Raw genomic sequence first — 21,370 nt, forward strand, 5'->3', positions numbered from 1 at the left:
TATTATTAAAAATTGATCCCAAAGGATTACTTTAATTATTAAATGATGTTTGTCCCTCAAAAAAAAAAAAAAAATTTTAATGATGTGATAGTTTTTTTTTTTTTTTTTAGTTTTAGAAAATTGATGCAGTAGTTACTAGTGGTTATTAGTTATTACATTGTTAAATTAAATTGAGAAAATAAAATCTTATTCGGACGATTCAAACATGATACTGTTTTGTTACAAAGAAACGCCATCGTTTTTACTTCCTAACGCCACAACGTCGTCATTTCCACCACGGTCTCTTTTTCTGGGAGCCAAAAACCCAAGGGAGAGATAGAGAGAAGAATTGAAGATAATAATGGAAATAGGAATAGCCGTTAATTCTCTCTTCTTAGCTTTAAATCCAAAGGTTGGTTCCTCTCTCTCTCCTCTAACTTTTCATTACATTCTAATGGTATATAATTTATTACTTACTTCACAAATTGGAGTTTTGGGTACAGATAACAGTAAGTCACAAACACAAACACAAACACAAGCAAGCAGTATTAAACGGCTTTACTCCCGGAAGCTTGCGTTTTTCACCTCATTTCAGATATGACGCTCCACATCAAATGAAAAGGTATAAAAAGTTTTCAACTTTGTCTTCTTTAGTTTAAAATCATTAAGTTATGCTTATTGATATTTCAAAGTGAATAATGTTTTGGCACACCCCAAAATAATACAGTTTTTTTTTTTTTTTGGGGGGTATGATAAAGCAATTTATGTATTTTGGTTGTTAAAAAATGTATTATATGCAAACTCATTTGTCATAATTTTTTTTTTTTTTAATAGTTAAATTACAGCAAACTTTTTTGAGGATTAATGAAATGATACTGAAACTCCAACCTTGAGGTTTTTGAAGTTTCTTTAAGGTTGCGTTTGGATACTTGAATTTTAAAGTGACGGGTCTGAAATGCCTTAATTCCAAATCCATAAATATTTAAGTATGTCATTTGGATTTTTAAAATTCTATGGGTTTAGAAGTTATTTCAAATTCAAGGATTTTAAGGTTTAAAATCCTTGACGGATTTGTGAATTCCAAATACTTGACCTTCGTAAACTATCCAAACAAGGTATTTGGATTTTAATCATCAAACTGCAAATCTATGTGCCCAAATCCTGCCATCCAAACATACCATTAATGCAATGGATAAGTCTATGCCTGACTTTTAACAGAATATGCCTTTAAAAAAAAATAAATAAATAAAGCCTACCCAAACACAAACTATGGACAAAGTGACACTCTTCTCCCTTGAGATTTTATAAATGGTTGAGGTTTGTACAAATGAGTGAGACTCTTCTTAAAAAAAAAAATGGAATATTCTAATTAGGGTAGTAATGTTAGAGGGCATAGACTTATTTGTTGCATTTTTAAAAACCTCAAGGGGGGAGGGTCATTTTGATAAATCATGAGGGAATTTAGTGTAATTCACTTTTTTTTTTTTTTTTTTTTTTGGGGGGGGGGGGGGGGGACTTAAGAGGAGATTGGATGTACCATGGAAAAATGTCAATCCATTGTGGCTTAGATTATATTTTGGATGAAGAAGTTGGTAGTATATAATAGGGAGGCATTAGTGCATCACCATAACAATTGAGATTGAGGTCATTGATTGGAGTTCTTCAATGTCTCTGTTTAAAATGGACTTATTTTTAAGTGCTTCATAAGTACTATAGACTAGTTTAAATTATTCGGGACATATATATATATATATATTGTATGAGGTCTTGCAAAAAATGTGTCGTTTAATGTATCAATTCCAGTCATTTTTAGTACTGAAAAATTCCACATGTATTCCTTATTTGATCTTCATGTTTCCCTTTCACTTTACAGGAGAATTCATAAATATCATCCTGCTGTTTGTGCTGTAATATCAGGTGCAGATCCAATTTATTCTCCTCCAAAATGTACCGTTGAGCTTCTTCCTAATGATATTATTAACTATTCTGCACGATAATGGTTTGTGCTACTTTTTAGGTGTCAAAGATGTTGGAGTTTCTTCTTCTCAGTTTGATGATTTTTCTGTTGCTGCCACGAGTACTAGTAAGGGTAGAGAACTAAAGGTATGCTAAAATGGTTTTTATTTTTGGTAGTTAGTAGTATTAATGATGATATGAAGACATCTATTCCCATATTGTTATAGAGATCACCTTTGTTCTGTTTATTTTTTTTTGTTGGTGGATTGACAAATTTGCAATGCATATGTTCATAAATGGTCTTTGCATTTTGCAATTATTGAACTTTGACAATAAATGGTATTTGTAAATTTTACTACCAGATAAGTGTTGAGGTTTTGACCACAAATTATATTGTAATTTTTGCCACCAGATAAGTGTTGAGATTTTTGGTGCCAAAACTCAGGCAATTTTTGACAATGTTTTTGACAAAATGGTTGCTGCAGCACAGCCAATACCCGGCTTTCGAAGGGTAAAAGGAGGTAAGATTTTCAATTTGATGTATATTTTATCATGGAGAAGCTTAGGTTATGTTTGGTAACAGTTTTTGTTTTCTATTTTCAAAAACTTGTTTTGGGGAATATAAAGAAAAAACAATTTTCTTGTATTTTTGAAATAAAAAACATGTTTGGTTAATTGAAATTAAAAAAAAAAAAATAGTTTTTTGAAGAAAAAAATAGAAAATACTAAAATATGTTGTTACTAGGATTTGAACTCTAATACTAACTCATTAAATGAGACACATTCATTAAGGTAAATGCATGTTTTCATTGACTTTTGAAAATTAGAAACTGAAAACAGCCTTTTATATGTTTTCAGTTTCCTTCACAATTTGAGTTTTGAGAACAGTTTTTGTTTTCTGTTCATTTTGGATTGCCAAACAAGTTTTTTAGTTTCAAAAATAGAAAATTATTTTTGGAAACAGAAAATAAGGAAAAAAAACAGTTACCAAACATACCCTTATATTTTTTGTTTTTTGTTTTTGATTTTGTTTTCTAACTGCATATGGTCATCTATGAAGAGTTACGGTAGTCAATAGAAGTGGCTTCCAATAATTTAATGACTATTTAACTATCCTTTGTTGTGGTTGACTAGTTTAGAGCAGCACTCCATGTACTTGTGGTTTTTATGGAGGGCCTCCACATGCTCTAACCATGCACATCTTGGTACCACTTCTGTGTTCTTAGGTGCATGCAGTTTGAGAAATTACTCCTCTAATAGGCAATTAAAAATATCAGACCATTGTGTCCTCCAATATTGGTACTGTTTGTTGCTTCGACCATGACTTTTGTTGACTATCTGTGTTCTTTAAGTGACATGGTTGATGTAATCTATACACATTATAATAATTTATTGAGAGTTGAAGCTTAGAAATTATGGACTGTATTTAACAGAGCTTTAAAAATGATAACTGAATACTGGGAGTTATTATCATTTATCAAATATGGTAAAACATATAAGTTTGAGAATGGATACAAGTCTAGTTTAGGAAAAAAAATGTCTTCAAATCATCATTAGTACTAGTAACTTCCAAAAATAAAAACATTGACAAAAGGGCTAGAACGTGAAATAGAGACAGGCTCACAAGCATAGCAAGGCAATTGCCTCATCTCCATTGTTCATTGACATTTTCTAGCAGTAGTCTCTCTTGTTCTCTTCGGTTGATTATCGCACTCTTTCCAGAGTTCTTTGCCACAAGAGGGAGTTCTTGTGTAAACTTGGATTGAAAAATAAAAGCAACACGAACAGAGATATTTAGTTCATCCTTTTCTGAATGCTTGAACACTGTCAATTTGACTGCTAATATAAATTGTCTAAACGATATAAGTTAGGAAATGATTTTGTAAATATATATATATATATATATATATATATTTCATCTACCACATTTCTTTTTTTGGTTTCCTCCTATGAATATAACTCTAACATTTTCTTTTCATGATTTCTTCCCTTGGCTATTTTGTCTTGGACAAACCATTTGACAACTCAGGAAAAACACCAAATGTAAGTTTCTGTGTACTTTGATTCTGCTGCAACCTGCAATCAACTTGTTTAACTTATTGTGATTAGTAATCCAATTGGGAAATGGTTTTCAAGTGTAAGTGAAGGATGTCTCACTGTGGCATTCTTGACACACATCATCAACCCCAACCACAACCAGCAACACATGATGCATGCCTGATGCATCTTACAGATAAAGGCTTGGAAAAGGGTTGGTTGGGGAAAATATCTGGCATATCAAGTTTTGTTAGTTGAAAATCTATATATGTGTGTGTGTGTGGCATATCAAATTTTGTTTGTTGAAAATCTATATATGTGTGTGTCTGTTACCTATCAATGAAATCTTTTGAGATTATCTCTCCCTCCTGACCAGAAATAGAAAAAAAAAAAATTTCTTTCCTAATATAGTATGGCTCATTATCTAAACATTAATTCATATGCTTACCAAGCTACTAGAAACACCTTTAATTTTTACAATTAGGTGAACTGAGAGTGAGATTGAGGGTAATTCCTTTACTCAACCAATATCAACTGCTTGGGTAATGGGACTAATTCTCTCTCTCTCTCTTTTTCCCCTTCTATTGTACTATCTTTTTTTCCAGTGTTTAGAAGTGGTTCTTCTTTAAATGAAACCATTAGAGTTTTTTCCATTTTGATTTTATAACTTATACTCTTCTTCTCCTTCCTCTATCTCTCTCCCCACAGTATGATTTGTGTTTGAAAGTTATTATTCTTCAAATGCAACCATGGCCGTGTCGGTTGGAAGCTCTCTTGTTTTATTTATGGCTCCTTTGAATCTGTTATGATAACTTTTATCTTATCCATGTGGTTGCATCCATCTACACCATCCAATGGAGATGCATGCACAATGGGACACTCCCATGAACACAGATAGAAATGCATGCATGTGTCTGTGTCTCAGTGTGTGTAAGAGAGAAAGATCTGTATTAACACAATTATATATGTTTACGTGGATTGATATACATAGCACACAAACAGACACAAGCATAATGGATGCAGAATTTTGTTGACTGTGGCGGGGGTTGCATTATACCTTTTTTGTGTCTAGCAGATACCAAAAGACATTCTGTTAGAGGTCCTTGGACCTTCTAAAGTTTACGAGCAAGTAATCAAGGAGGTGATTAACTCTACCATAGCTGAATATGTAGAAAAGGTAGGTATGATATTTTATTTTATTTTTATATTTATTTAAATTACATGATATTTTACTTATTTTTCTTTTGTCTCCTTTATCTAGACAATGCTCTCTATTTACTTCAATATGTTAGCTTCATTAATGTGCTTGATAATAGTAGGTGAATGCTTTCAAATGCCTGCATTTGATGGTAGGAAATTGAAATCATGGTTTCAAATTTTTTTTTTTTTTTTTTGGATAAGTAAGTAATATTATTAAAGGAGTGCCAAAGGGGGTGATTTATACAACCATACCAAAAAGACACCAAATCGTAAAAATTCAAGGTTTCAAACTATTGACCCAAAAAAAAAAAAAAAAAAAAAAAAGATATGATTTCAACATTGGAACCATCATAAGTTTTAAACCAAGTTTATCTTTTCCAATATCAAAAGTTCCAGAATTGTTATAAAAATTCAAAAGTTGCATTTCGTAATGGAAACTAGAACATTGTGTATTGTAGTTTGATTTTGTGCCTGGAATGTTATCCTTAATAGCTTGTGCATGGTTTGAACATAGAGGACCTGTCTTGCCATTAAACATTATGAGGGATGAAATGATCAATGAGTGGGTGGTCAATGTAAAGGATAATAATAGCATTATTGTAAATTTGTATCGGAAGATTGCTAACAACTCTTCAAGATTGCTATCGGAAGAAAACTCAGTTCTAAACTAAATAGTGTTTACTTTCAATCAAAGACCTCTTAACTTCGTAGACTTTGTTGTTCATACTTCATAGGTGCAAAGTCAGGTGGCTTAGGTTATCTACTTTGTAACTAAACACTCTTGACAATTGTTGACTAACTGCTTAACCAAGCTTTCTTGTATATGCCATGTATAATTGTTACATCAGTGCATTAACTGATTGTTACAAAAGAACACAGCCATGATGAAGTGTAATGTTTCTTCCATCATTTAAATCATTGTTCATGTACTTCACTTACATTGATGCCTAATCTCTATTCCTAGTCATGCATCATCCAACAACACGACTACCCCATTCTCTTGGCTATCGAGATTTTGTGTTATGTACAATCCCACGGAGCCTAAATTTAGTTCTGTGCTTTTAAATTATTGCAGGAAGGTTTAAAAGTCAGCAAAGACTTGAGAGTTGAGCAGAGCTTCGAAGATCTTGAAGCCACATTTGAGGCAGGTCAAAAATTCAGCTTTGACGTAGTCATTCAGCTTCAAGAAATGAACTGAACATTATGTAAATTTTGATTTCTCATTCGGATATTGTATATCTTTGTTTAGATTATGGAAGGAACTTGTATACAAACAAAACTCGTTTAAACTGAAAGGTGGCCAATTCCTTCTTCAATATTTATATAGAGCAGGGACTCAGCCAGGGCTTTCATTGCAATTCGTATAAACAATAAGCAGTCTAGATAAAACATTAGGATCAAAAGACAAAAAGCTTGATAATGAAGCATAACATATACAAGTAGTGCCCCTTCAATCTATAAAGGGGATGCTACCGATCACTCTGACGCAAGCAATCATTCTCCTTCAAAAATTTCAAATGGGATTACAATGCATTAGGGAGGATGATTCTTAACACTCATACTCCAAAAAAGAAGAAAAAATATATTTCTTTAATTTTATTCTCAATTCTTCATTAAATTAGGGGTGTGTATAGCAAGTTTACATAGTTGGATTTGGATTTGCTTAAGGACTGAACCTTGGTGGAGTCTACAAGTTAGAAAAAAAACCTATAAAGCACAGGTCCCGTATGGTAAACTTGTTAAAAATGATTTTGGAATGGTTAAGGGTCCTTTTATTTTCAAGTTATACTCTCTTGGATGGAAAGTCTTAGGATGCTTGGTATATAGAAGACTAGATTGGGATTATTATTGATCTATTTCTAGTTATTTGTTACATTATGAATTATGAAGTACTTAGCTTGGAGTGACATTATTAATCTGAGTTGGTTGTTTTTTGTTTTTGTTTTGGTTGAATTTTTTAGTATTTATGATGAAGGTTTTTGCTTTTAATTCTTTCTCTTTGGGGCTAAAGTTCAGGCTTTCATATGGGCTGGGTTTATGTATTATTATTCTTACCGATAAACAATGGGCATTTTGACTCTCTTCGGGGTCCACTTTGCCTTATAGTCGTCTCTCCCTAGTCCCCTTTATTTATTTTTTATTCTTTAGTAGGCCCAGTCCCCTTTACTGTTCCCGTATCATTCATTACTTTTTATTTTTAAGGCCGAAAGATTTGAAATTTGAACACAATGGCGCTCCTAGCATTGCTTTCAAAGTTTCAATTATCTGAGTGGATTACCTCATATAAATATATATGCCCATATGGCTTCAAATTTGGTTGAGTAATGAAAAAGTGCTAAGGCTAAAAAGACAAAAATGACCATGGAGTTTAGTATTTACTATGTACTTATATTAGTTAAGCTTATTGATGTTCAAAGAAGCCCTTCAAAAAAATAAAAGGAAAAGAGATCAATGAAAGTTCCAATGACTTTAATACGAGGAGCTTCTAAAGTTGTGATTTGAATTTAGGTCTAATGCTTAACAAGAAGGGAAGTTTTGTGATGTACACATTTTCGTTGTATGGTTGAAATTATTTAGGGAAATGCTAACAAGTGTCTTTAGAGCATTGATTAACAATCTATTTTATGGGAAATAAAAAAAACTGTCAAAACATTAATTATTATTATTTTTTCCATAAAAACTTTCTTTAACTGAATTGTTAACCAATGCTTTGAGGAATTACTAGTAACTAGTAAGTTGTTCATGTTATTGATTTGGCCATTGGTCTGCAAGAACAATGTGATGTAAGAAGCTCCTTCAAGATTGGTAGTTGACAAATTGATGTTTTGACTTGCCTGCTTTTAATTCATATCCTGACACCTATTTGTCGTAGTAATCTTTTTTTTTTTTTTTTTGGGTGTGAAATTAGAGTACCTATTAGCATGGGAAGTTGAGGTTGGATCGAGAGTTGGGAGGATTTTGTATAACAAGTTAGTAATTTTACTGTCTAATGTAATATTCATGCATAGAATGGAGCAAATTTAGTTGATATCTAATGTTAAGGGAACATATCAAAATTTTGAAATTTTAAAGGGAAAAATCAAAATTACTCCAAATTTTAGGGGTATAATTTTTATTTTAGTCTAAAATAAAATTAATCCTAAGCCACATAAAGGGTTAATTTTACAAAATCAAACTTATCCCAAACTTTGATAAGATTCCCTCAATCAAACCTAACCATGATTAGAAATATTTTTAGGTGAAATATTATTTGTTTGTCACCAAATCGTGATTAGGGTTTGGTTAATAGATTTTTTTTTTTTCTTCAAAATTTAGAATATTATGCTCCTATTATTATCGGAAAAATCTAATTTTTTAATTTTCTCAAAACTCAAAATGAGGGTTATTCTATAGGAGGTATATGTAAAAGCATTCACATCAGTTTGTGCAAAAAATTTCATTTATTTCAACATAAAAACTTAATTTTTCTATTTTATATATTCACTGTTCAAAATATCATACATTAGATTTTTTATTTTACACTACATAACATTAAAATATCAAATTTTCATAATTTAAAAAAAAAAAATTTCACAAATAATAACCATCATTTACTTTTTTCTTTTAATCTCGAGATACGTAAAGAAATAATAAAAAATTATATGCAAAATAAATAATATCGATATAAATTTACACAATAATTGTAGCAACTTTACAAATTTACACATTTTTAACTTCAGTTGAATTAAATGTGTAAAAGTGGAGCAATTTTTTCTATTTCGCAAATGATTGATGCAAATGCTCTAATTTAATTCCAAAAAAAAAAAAAAAAAATTCTGAAAGAATGGCATTTGATGTAATTGTAGCAAAAGAAGGGGGCCAATTTGAGATTAGCGCACGCACGCACACATTTTAACCCGAACCATTTTTGTTTCATTCTTCTCTGGCGCTCCCACTCCCACTCCCACAACGCGAACCATTGTAGCTGCTGTACGGACCACGCACCCACACGGCTTCACCTCCGAACGAAAAAAAAGAAAAAATGGTATGCCTTTCTTGATTTCACTCTCTATCATTTCTGTATGTTAATTTTTGTGGTGTATTTAGGTATAGTTAGGGTTTCAAGAATTTCAACACTAATATTTTGTACCAAAATGTGATTTCACAAAAGCATTTAGATCTATTCTCCACGAACAAGCAATTTTCACTACTATACAACACACACACAAAAATGCAGAATTTAGGGTTAATTCGTGTGTGTAATGTAGTTTTATATGTGCAATTTATCCATTATATATGTTAGGGGACATGCTTTGAAATCTTGGAATTGTTTATTTATTATTGGTTTTGGATTAATCTCTATGCAAGTGCTTGAAGAAATTGGTGATGGGTTGAATTTTTGTTTTGGGTCATGTATTTTTTTATTCAAGCTTTTGTGAAGGAGATGATTCTGTTTCATTCATGTAGGGTTTTTTTTTTTTTTGGCAGGATGGACATGATGGGGAAGATCCTAAGCAAAGCACTGCTGATATGACTGTTTTTGTAAGTTCCTCTACATTCTCTGAATAATGCAAAAGGTTACTAAATCTGTCGTATTATATATAGTATAGTGTGCTTACCGAATTTTAGATAGAATAGGACGGAGAAGAACGAATGTGAACAAACCCAATTAGTTTTTTTCACATGTGAGGATCAATAACTGTTTGACCCTGTAGTGTTGGAACCAATGCTTTGTTGTTGTGATTTATGGATTCTTACATGTGATGTGCGTGTGAGAGATGAAAACACGGATTTAAGTATCTTGGATGTGAAGTGTTTGCATGTGGGTAAGTAGTAGTAGTAGAAATTGGTTTTATTTTTGAGTGTTTGCAAAATTGGCTGCATGTCTTTTTGGCTGTAAATGGTGTTTAATACTAGATTTTAGGCTTCTGTTGATCATTTGCAAGAGTCCGTCAATTAGGATGGAAAGTATGACAATTTCATTTTTCTCCAAACTACTAGAAGGTTTAGTGATGGTTTCCAAATGGGAGTTAATTCGTAATTTTCCCAAAAATAAATGCTGTCATTTTAATACTTACATGCTTTTTGATGCCCAAGGACTCTATCAGGCCTTAAGAATGGATCAAAATGAATTTTTTTTGCTTATTAGTTGTGTGACTGATGAAGTCGGATGTCTGAGCTATTTGAATTGTATAAAATTGTTTGGCTGTGCATATTCTTTGAGGTTGAACCTATGAAGTTCTTAGTTATTACTGATGATTTTGAGTGTTTGCTTCTTAAATCTATGGTGATTCATTTGCATGTCAATGATAATTAGATAAATATTGGTGTAGCTTGTGCACGGATGAGGAATTTTTAATTCACTGTTGTCATTGTTTTTTGTATTTTTCTTGTTAAGGTGTTATTGATATGCTTTTTTAATTAACTTTTCAGGTGCAAAATCTTCTGCAGCAGATGGTAAGTTACAATATAGAGCTTATGTTCAGCTAATGTCTTGCTGTAACTAACAAAATTTTGTTTGCAGCAAACAAGGTTCCAACAAATGTCCGACTCGATTGTTACAAAGAATATCCTTGACCATATTTGTTAACTATTTTTTTGTTGTTGATAAGCCGTATTTGTTAACTTGATGGTGAATAACTTCTCTAGGCTAGGAACACTACAAATGAACTAAGTTCCCTAATGTATTTAAATCTGCTGTGAGACTAAATATTGGTTCTCATATAGGAATCTTATGTAAAGGAAAGTAGCCTATCATTTCTACTTTGAACAATTAATTATTGGCTGAGGGTCAGAGCTGGGAATTTAGCATTGGGTGAAAAAGCTAAAAGAAAAAGAAGGGGTGGGGGGGCAGGGAGGGGATTGTGTGTGATTTAAGCTTGGGTTGCCATATGAGAAGTAGGTTCACTGAATGTGGGGAAGCATTTCAAAAATGAGCTCAAATGGCACCTCCTCATCTTATAAGAATGAGGTGGAGGGTGATGTTATGTCATAGGTTCAATATCTATTAGATGTGTGTTACCTTACCAATAAACCAGAATGGGAAAAAAAGGGGGGCGGGGGGGAGTTTGATGGTCTCCAAAGCTTGAACTTAGTTCTGCCCCTGATTTCTGGCCATTCGTATTCTGGATATTTGATATATGAACAGGTCATATGGGAAGAATAATCAGTAGGGAACTAGGGATTAGTGTTAGTAAACCTTCACTCTCATGCAGATGATGCTATTGGACCACAAATGCATGGATATTTATTTTATGAAAAAAAAAAAAAGGACCCAACCTGCCACCCAAGCAGGAAGCTTCACTGGGAGAATAAGTTGGAACCTGTCTCTCTCTGTTCCTGGTTTTGTCTTCCAGTTTGCTAAAGCAACAGATTTAAATATATTTGGAAATTTTTTTTGTGTACCATGTTATTGTACTTGTTTTCTTTTCTGCAAAACTGGTAAAAGATGAGGTCTTATGTCTCCTTAACTGCTGCTCACTTGATGAGATGGGAGGCCGCATAAATGAATTGGAGCAAAGCATCAACGATCTACGAGCAGAGATGGGCGTGGAGAGCTCTCCATCTCCAGTTCCCCCAACCAAGCCACAGTTAGATGATGTGAAGAAAGAGGAAGGTTCTGCATAGTGTTGATGCTGTGCATGTTTTACATGGAGTGATGAGTTTGGTTTGATGCCCACTTTCTTTGTCTGCGATTAGTCTGGAGAATGAAAACACTGCTGTTATGGAATATTATTTAGTGCCTTATATGTTTTTGTAGTTAAATGCTGTTTTTCTTTCAGAAATACAGTGCTGGGAGTAGTTATTTTCTCCCCCATTGAAATGTGTTGGTCGTTTGACATTAATGGGGAAGTTATGAATATGAATATCTGTTTCAATTATTATTATATTTTTATCGATCATGCAGTGCAAGTGGCCCTGTTCCTCAACATTACTCAACTTGGCTTTATAAGTTTTCATGTTTCAAATATACCCGTCTCAAATTCCATCTCAAGTGTCTGCTCAGCTTTTGACAATAGTTGTGTTTGATGGTGAAAAGCACACATTTAGGGACTGGCCATAGGGAATCATAAAATTTAGGATTTTTGTAAGCTGAAGTGTTCAACTTTTTTTTTTTTTTTTCGAAAATCAGATAACTTCCATTCCCATTAAAACACTTGAGCTACATTATTTTTCAGTTGTTCCGGTCCGAATTCAGGAAGGTCCTCTATACAAGCTACAAATTTCTTAATATTCTGAGCATACTTAGCTATAGTGTTTGCTGATTGGTTTGCTTTCCCTTGGATGCTGAAACTGGTTCAATCCAAACTCTCTCTCTCTCTCTATCTCTCTATGATAATTTGGTAGCAGGGCAATTTGAACCTTGGATGTCTTATTTGAAAACACATGTGCCAACCAGGGCAGTTCAATCCAAGCCTTGCTTCTTTGACCACCAAAGCACCCAGTAACAAACCCTCATCTATTGTAGAAAGCAACTCCTCTCTGACAGCAACTGAATTAATTTCTAAGAGCATGACTTAAGGCACATCTAATATTTTATATTAAATAATGCATGTTTCTCTTTTTCGTATTTAAATGAAGTCAAATGGTAAAAAGTAAACAAAAACACACGCACACGCAAACGCAAACGCAACAGTTATGATATTCCTGAACCCGTTGAATTCTCCTTATTTTCTGGTGGCAAATTTATAAGAAATCTTGAACCTTTATAACCAAAATTTTCGCCATACTGCAAATTTTGCTGTTCAGCTCAAGTTTCTTGCTTCGGAAAACTCATGGATCCATGACCATCATCAAAATATCTAGTAAAAAGATGTATCACCTGCTTACTTCTTGTACATACATATAGTTTGGATTAGCCTATTATCTGAAAGTCGTAGGCAAATAAATTAAGGCTTGGGATCTTAAACCAGTTGATTCCTGAAAGATTTCCTGTGTTTATTTGATTCTCCATCTTTCTTGGCAGTCAAATGGAACTTGAGAGCTGATTTTGAAAGAACAGGGCAAGGTTAAAAATTTTCAAATAAATTACAACAAATTTTTTTTAAAATTAAGTTAATCAAAGTATATATGAAACTATTAAATGAAAAGAGTGAAAGAACATAAAAGTAACAGTAATATATAATCATCGTTCTATATAGTTCTGTTAAGAAGTAAAACTTATAAGACATGAATATGACACCCTACAATAACAGAGAGGAACTAGAACCCTTCTAACTAAATCCTCCATTTTATTACAAACTTATATTACAAATAAGTAGAAACCAAACCTGCAGAAAATTAAAGAACAAAAACAAACAAACAAAAGCTTCAACTACGGCATCGAGTGATGGCACTGCAACCACGGTTATAGGGGTTAGCCTCAGCACCAGCCTTGCAGTTGTAGTAGGAGGCACCTTTTTGAGAGCATGGCACAGTGTTCCTTTGCAGTGCTCCATAGCTTATGTACTGAGTGGTTGCCAAGATGCGCCTGTTGATCTCAGAGTCCATGTCAAATTCATTGCCATCAGCAATGCACTCAGCAATGGAACCTTGGCAGTGGTTTGAGTTTTTCCTTGGCACCCAGCTCAAGCTGTGGTCCAAGCTTGCGTTGGTGGAGGAGATCATAATCAGGGTTGTGATCAGTAACATGTAGAAGGCCATGATAAAAGAGGTTGAGTTAGCCATTGTTGTTGTTGTTGTAGCTAGATGTTGCTCTTGTTTTTATTCTCTTTTGGCTATTCTGACTATCTTTCTCTATTGTGATTTGTTAACACTCCTATATAAGCATGATACTTGGGACAAGAGCGGGTGGCAATTTGTTGTTAAGTAGAGTTGGTTCTCAAAGAATGGCATTGCATTTGTGGACATTTACGAAAATGCCATGCTTGTGTAATTAATTAGTGATTAATAATGATGTTTATGTTTTTACTCTAGATTCTTAAGAATAAAAATTATTTGTCCCATTTTGAGTGTTTTATTTTATACTTTACTTAAATACATGACATATTATAATTGGTCGAATACAAAGTGATTAAAATATTTCTAAAAAAAAAAAAATTAGAATACAAAAAATGAGACAGTTGATTTTTTTATTGTTCCTATTTAATTTTAATTATATACTTTTGAGGTCAATGAACTTTTGATGTTTTGAACATTTCACCCTTGTGGTGGTTGTATATCTAGGGTTCTATCCTAATGTTTCTCTATTAATAAGTTATATAATTTGGAATTGAATAATATTTGTATATAATAATAATTTTTTTTTTTTTTTTTGGTGGGGGGTATAAATATCATTCTTAGGTTTTCATGCAAGTGTCATTAAGAACCTTCTTGAAAATTTATCAAGGAAATAGACAAGGATAAATAAAGAAATAGCTATTTTCAATCATAATTTTATTCTGAAAATATTGCATGATTGTCTAAATAGAATTAGCCAATATTGGCAAGAAAAATTATAATGCATTATTATCAACCATTATGATACAATATTAAATGAAAGATAGCACAATTGTACAAAATAATTATTTCCTGGTTTAATGTAAGATGGAATATGTCTATTTAATTACAAAATAAATGAATCAATTGAGAGTTCAAGAAATTTTCAGCTGGTCCCCTTTTGATTCTCATATCACCCACTCACATAAGTTTACTTAATTAATAATAATGAAATGGTAGTTCTGTAATTAAGTGGATGATAGTGGCTTAATTTATAAGAAGACTCTAGAGGCATTAGTTGACTACTCAAGGATTAGCAAGTATGCTATGAACCATTCAACCACCCTCAGCTGCATGGCTATCCTAGGTTTTTTTTTTAAAAAAAAATAATACTCTAATATTAAAAATAAGGAAAATGTTAACCAATACCCTTAAGACATTGGTTTATTAGCTATTTTTAGAAACATTTTATTGGGAGAATGATAAAATAATAAATGTTGTTGATAGCTTTTTTATATTTCTTATGAAAACGGTGTCAAAACTTTTCTATTATAGTTTATTAATAATTGTCCAAAGGGCATCATTTAACATGACCCAATTAATAATAACTAACCAACATATAATAATAAAAAGAATTGAAGGAAAAAAATGAAGGTGACATGGGTGTTTATTTCTTCTACAAAGCTCATAATCAATTTTTATATGATTCTTCTAAGAGTTCAAACTTGTCAAGATTGATGTAAAGAAAGCTGGATCTTTGAATGCCAGGCCTCTTCAAAACCTACCAAGAAAATGATATTGACTATTACATGTAATAGATTTATTAGCTTTAATTCAATGCATTTAAGGTTTTCGCATTAATTAAAAAAATAGGTGCAATTTTTATTGATTACGCAATCCTTACCATCAAACCGAGTTTTTATTTATTTATAATCAGAAAAATACCACCAAACCGAGTCAGACCCTTCATAGAATACTCTTAAATTGAATTGGTTTCAAGCTCAATAGTCAATAACTCAAAATCTGCTGCAAAGAGTACTATAAAAACCTTAAGTTTTTATAAAAACTTAGAGTCACTTAAAGTTAAAGCACAGTAATATATATATATATATATATATATATATGTCATCTAAACGTGTTCACACAATCACAGGTTGAATCTGAAAACCTTGAATGCAGCACCGGCTTCTGGAAGCATCATGCCATTTCTCAAGTCTTTCTATAATGCTATTAAACAAATAATTGAAGCCTAAACAAATGGTTCATAAATTTGATTCATGCAAATGCAATAAAATTGAAAGAGAGTGCAAGTTTGATATTAAAAAAAAGTTTGTTTTAAGTTTTTATGAACAATAATCCTAGTGATATAGAAAATTTTATAATTTTTTTTTTTTGAGTAATAAATTATGATATATAATAAAAGTGGTATCAATACATAAAAATGATGTACCAATTACGATTTATAAGTTGTGAATTATTTTGTCTTATAACACTGGTCAATGGTGAGCAAATTGAAGTGGTAGGCATGTGACAATATATTTAGAAGCATGGGCTTAAAGTTGCGTCTGTGTTGGTTTGGGTACGTATTATTCATGTTTACGTTTACACTGTTGCGCATTTCAGCTTTTTTTTTTTTTTTTACTTAGCTGTGCCGTGATTGTTGACTTTGGTACCTAACTTATTGCACACCTCAGCAACTTGTCAGCACTTTACAATTTGCAAGACTCTTGGTGAATAAGTTTATATTCAAGTCAAGAAGAAAGTATCTTTTGTAACAAAATCAGCAGAAGTTAATAAATACTATGCAGAAGGTTGGTGAAACCAACACTAACAAAGAAGTATAAAATTGAATTACACGATATTCAATTCATCGGCTTGTTATATAACTAACTTAGTATGCTTGTGACAAAATATAATTTTGTCTACAGGGGAGGACTGTTTGACGAGATTAATCCATATTATTCACACCCCAAGAACCTAGAGGTTACAAGCAGCAAGCTTTGCTCGAAAACCAACACTTGGAGATCATATTTTTTAATCAATATATTGTGGAGTAAATTATTTTAAAACAAAAATATTCAATCCCAAAATAAGAAATTCTTTGAGAATCCAAACATGGGGAAGAGGAACAGCGTGACGGTGTGGTACATGATGATTGAAGATGATAAAATATAGTCTGATGGGCCTACCTTAATGGGCCTGACGGATTAGAGCTGTTGGGCCTGTGTAAAGATGGTTCCACGTGCTTCGAAGGCCCATCGCTGACAGACATGGTAAGGGCCCATGATCCGGAAAGGGAAATCCTTGCTCACCATACTTTGGAGAACTTGTATTAGAGTCCCACATTGGAAAGATCTGGAGGTCAAGAAGAAAAGCCAACTCTCCATCACTATAAAAGGACTAATATTCTCGCAAATCGAGGGAAGAATGAATGGACCCTCTCTAGCGCTCTAGAAGTGAAGAGACGAATTCTGACTTGACCTTCGGAGAGTGTTAGGCCGGCACCACACCGGTGCTCTCTAAAGGTTTTTCTTTCGACCATTCTTGTTGTGCAGGTTCGCTTTGAGTCGCGAGTATGGTGTGACCCATTGGTGACAATTTTCAACGTCATCAATGATGTTAAAGGAAAATAAATAGATGGAACCAACAAGATCCATAACTCAAGTATGCAATTTTTTTTTTTATCAACCCTAGAGATGGACCACATATCACTTCCAAATACCAATATCTACAGTCTACTTCTCCTTTTTCAAAAATTGCTATGAAAAGTTATAATACATTAATGTTTAGGACAAATGAAAGAATGTAAAAGATTTTTGAGCAGTGTCAAAGGACCAACTATAGGGTCCTGGGTGTAGAAAATTATACAATAGAAATGGTCTCATGTGGTATCATCAAGGATGGGATGGAAATTATAATAACAATTATAGAGTAAAAAATGGCATGTGTCTTGGCTCAAAATTCTGTTATGTAAGACTCGGATGATGCAAGAAACTCTTCCTTTCTTTCTAGCTTGCTTAGTATTGCCTCCAATGGTGGCAGCTCCTGCAATATTTGTTGCCAGTCAGGCATGCCCTGAAAAGACAATTCAGAACTGAGAACATCAAACTGTGAGAAAAAGGTATCCTTAAATTTATACTGGTCTTTGAAAATCTTCAAAGAATACTTATATTCCAAAAAATTTCTAAGGCATATTAGTCTGGAATGCCTGTCCCACTTATCGATATTAGAGGTGCATGCAACATAAACTTAATCATCAGTTTGAGAAAATCAAATGCTAAAGCTGGGTACCACCCCGGCCACCACCCCCCGCCACAAAAGAAAAAAAAAAGGAATTCAAAACCTAGCTTACGATGTTTTGTTGAATTTCAAAATTTCAATGTTTTACTGCCTCTCAGGCTCTCAGCTACCAAAACATACAAGTATTTAGCTATTCCAACACTTACTAAGTCCCAATTTCCATGTTGATACCCACTGAGCGTGCTAATAGAAAATGAAGTAAATTTCACCTCGACCATCAATAGGTTTCGCTAAGGCATTTATAACACGACCTAAATAAGCCTCACTTAAGGGTATTTTTATTGGAATTTTCTTCATCATAATTATTGTAAAGAAGCGTCTAGAATAATTAACCTTGGGCAATTTATTTGTGAAAATTTATTTATAGCCAAAAACGGATGGCACTTAAAATCGGGTCAAGTTCCATCCAGGGATAAGCAACAAAATTTTTCCTCCCAAAGTACTCACCTTCCCTGATCTTTGGACCCGACCATCTAGGCGCAGTATAATGTAGACTTCCTCACCGGGAGTAACTCCTTCAGACTTCTGCTGATCCCTTATCCACCTAGACTAGTTTTGAAAAATTCATCAGTCTATATATATTAAAATCATTAGATGGGAAAAAAAAAATGCATAAGTTATGCTTATTTTTAGCTTATATGATCAATGGTAGATGCAATTAATACAACATTTTAAGAAGGTCCACTGGCCTTCCTAGGAAAAGCTAAAAAAGAAAAACTTCTTAAATATAAACATACAAATTATCGAGAAGCATTCTTTTCTCTTTTATCAAGTAATGCACAGAATTGTTGTCATTTGGAACATTAAATGATGGCAAAACAAGCATGCAGACAAGATAGAGTGGCAGGTGACCTTTCCCATTCTGCAGACGATACAATCTCAGCCTTAAATCGAATTTCAGCTTTCAATTTTGATCTTGTAGTTATAGACTGAGCCCGTTTCTCGAAATCTTCCTACCATAGTGCCATTAGATATAATGTCAAGAACAGAACAAAAATTTAATATGTGAAAGCAAGCTTGAAATATGCATGGTTTTACAGCCCATTATCTAACCTACACTTTACATTTATTTTTGTAAGACATTAAATAAATATAACTATACATATGACAGATGATATGAGAACTAAGGAATAAAGGATTTTAAGGACGCTTGCAGCCAGAAATTTTATATATGAGCCTTTGCATTTTACCCCAATAGAAGGAAGAGCATCGGCTGCCTTTCGAGGGACACCAAAACCTTTCTTCTCAACTTGTGGTGCCGTACCTTGACCCTAGATTATAGGGACTAGGGTCCAATTGGATACAGTTGAAAATTGAAAAACACTGTAGTAAAATAATTTTTAAATGTGTGAATAGTACCGTGGGATCCATTTTTAATGAAAAAGTTGCTGAAAAGTGAAATTTGTGGGTCCGTGAACAGTACATAGTGTGCACTGATCGGTTGAAAAGAGTGAGAAAAGTCAAACTTTGTGGCTACTATTCATGAACAGTGCATGAACAGTAGCCGTAAGTCTCACAAACGCGTGCCAAAAAAAAAAAAAAAAGAAAGAAAGAAAGAAAAACGTCAGACGCAGACGCGCTGGGTTTTCAGCCCAATCCAAACGTACTCTAAAAGAACACCTCGTCTAAGGAGATCAGTCCGGAACCTCTTTGCCGTCTGGATAGCCAAAGAAACAGCCTCTTTTTCCCCTGCTAAAATAACCTATATCCAACCCTTACAACATTGACATTTTCAGACATAAACAGCATAGACACAGAAAAGAAAAGGAAGCACGCATATATATGAGTTACATTAGCATATATTTAAATTATGCTTAACAGACACACTAAGAATCTATTCAACGCAAGAAAAAATAATAATAATAAAAATATACAAACAAAAAAAGAGAGGGAATGCAATAAAACATACACGAAACTCTAGTTGCAACTATTAGATGAAATCTTTTAATGGAAAAGCCCACTAGGTTTTGCTATTTTTGAGCACATCTACTTATTCCTTTTATTTTCTCCACATGTATGACTTGCTGCCTATATGCCCCATTTGATGTTAATTCATCAGAAAGTTTGGAAAAGTGGAAAGAATGTAAAATAAATATCACTGGCAGAAATAGTCTAGGTGCTTCCAATATGCGTGATCATGCAATGACATGCAGTCTTAATTTACATGTAACCTATTAGTTTTTGTTGCAATGATACCACTTTGGGAAGTAAGACAAAATATTCATGAATATACAGAATAATGGATTTTCAGAAAATTGAAATTGTTCTTCATGCCAGAAAAGTGAAACTGTGTTAGATCTAAAGCACAATAATTGGTATGTTTGGAACGGAGGGAGAGGGAGAGGAGAGGGGAGGAGACATCCAAACGTAGGAAAAGTTACTACTTTTTCACGAGTATGTTCACTACATAGGAATGTGGGATAAGAATTGTTAAACTCATAAAAATTTATAAAATTTTGATTATTTGTCCTACAAAAATTACTGAGAATTACAATTTTTTTTTTTTTTTTTTAAGTGAGAAGTTTAACTCCAATCTTTTAGATATAAAATGTCACTTATCGCATATAGATTACTAATTATTTAAATCCAACTTTTCACTCTACTTTCTTAAAACTACTTACTGAATAATAAATAAATAAAAACTACTTACATATATTTATTTTTAGAATAAAAATATTTAATTTTCACAAATACAAATATTATCTATAATATTCAAATAATTAATTATTTTATTACTAAAATAATATGTATAAAATTTAAGCAATTAAAATTGGTAATAACAATGATCAAGCCTTAATCCTAAAATTTTGGGGTTGACTATAGATATTCAAGAGGATTATTTTCCTCCACTTTATCCTTAATTCAATTTTTTTTATTAATACTAATGATATTGTAGGTCTTCCTTTTATTTTATTTTATTTTATTTTTCGCTCTTTGACTTGAATTAGCTTTGCTTTCTTCACCAGCGCATTAAACAATTGAAATCTATATTTTTATATATAAGGTCTTTCTATGAAGTTATCAAAAATAAGGTTTTTCTATGATAATATACAAATTTAAATGACAAGTATATCCAAAAACTTCATAATTATCAATCCTCAATAATTTAAATTATTGACTATTCAGTCTAATTATTGGTCTAACTTAGCTCTATAAAAAAAATTTCTAACTCGACCTAGAAAAAAGGAGAAGAAGACAACACAAATGACAGATTCACTAGGATTTGATCGATAGGAAAATTTTCGATACACCTGAGTTAGTACTCTAGCCTTTTAGAGGATAGCTAGGAGATATACTTTTTAGGATTATTGTTTCTCGTGCATATTCTAACGATCATCCCTTTTTATGTATGCAGTTTAAGAAACCAACCTCTCTGAGATATCAGCTAAGTTATCTTATGTAATTTCATCTCTAATTTGGAGGTTATCCTATATTATAATTGATATCATAACTTCAATTAGGGTAGATGGGCATGAATGCACTTCCATATAAAGATAGAGTT

General features: G+C 32.6%; 3 protein-coding genes across 4 annotated transcripts; 2 read left to right on the top strand and 1 right to left on the bottom strand.

The window, feature by feature from the left end:
- The first annotated feature begins 280 nt into the window (after window positions 1-280).
- Window positions 281-6,530, top strand: LOC115962856. Of its 2 annotated transcripts, none has more exons than XM_031081731.1 (8): window positions 281-391; window positions 483-601; window positions 1,853-1,896; window positions 1,997-2,082; window positions 2,348-2,456; window positions 3,965-3,978; window positions 5,048-5,149; window positions 6,248-6,530. In XM_031081731.1, exons 1-8 carry the CDS (start codon window positions 341-343, stop codon window positions 6,368-6,370), a joined length of 648 nt encoding a protein of 215 aa, XP_030937591.1. In that variant the 5' UTR covers window positions 281-340; the 3' UTR covers window positions 6,371-6,530. The 2 variants fall into 2 exon arrangements, with proteins under 2 accessions (XP_030937591.1, XP_030937592.1); XM_031081732.1 differs by having other exon boundaries at window positions 5,048-5,153; window positions 6,248-6,377.
- A 2,550-nt stretch (window positions 6,531-9,080) lies between these two features.
- LOC115966090 (heat shock factor-binding protein-like) lies at window positions 9,081-12,051 on the top strand. Its single transcript, XM_031085428.1, has 5 exons — window positions 9,081-9,196; window positions 9,640-9,693; window positions 10,585-10,608; window positions 10,676-10,718; window positions 11,633-12,051. Exons 1-5 carry the CDS (start codon window positions 9,194-9,196, stop codon window positions 11,776-11,778), a joined length of 270 nt encoding a protein of 89 aa, XP_030941288.1. The 5' UTR covers window positions 9,081-9,193; the 3' UTR covers window positions 11,779-12,051.
- A 1,209-nt stretch (window positions 12,052-13,260) lies between these two features.
- On the bottom strand, window positions 13,261-14,105 carry LOC115966098 (rapid alkalinization factor-like). The gene has a single exon (XM_031085441.1). It carries the CDS (start codon window positions 13,816-13,818, stop codon window positions 13,462-13,464), a length of 357 nt encoding a protein of 118 aa, XP_030941301.1. The 5' UTR covers window positions 13,819-14,105; the 3' UTR covers window positions 13,261-13,461.
- Between the last annotated feature and the right edge of the window lie 7,265 nt (window positions 14,106-21,370).

This window comes from Quercus lobata, chromosome 10 (assembly GCF_001633185.2).
Source record: "Quercus lobata isolate SW786 chromosome 10, ValleyOak3.0 Primary Assembly, whole genome shotgun sequence".
Lineage (NCBI taxonomy): Eukaryota > Viridiplantae > Streptophyta > Magnoliopsida > Fagales > Fagaceae > Quercus > Quercus lobata.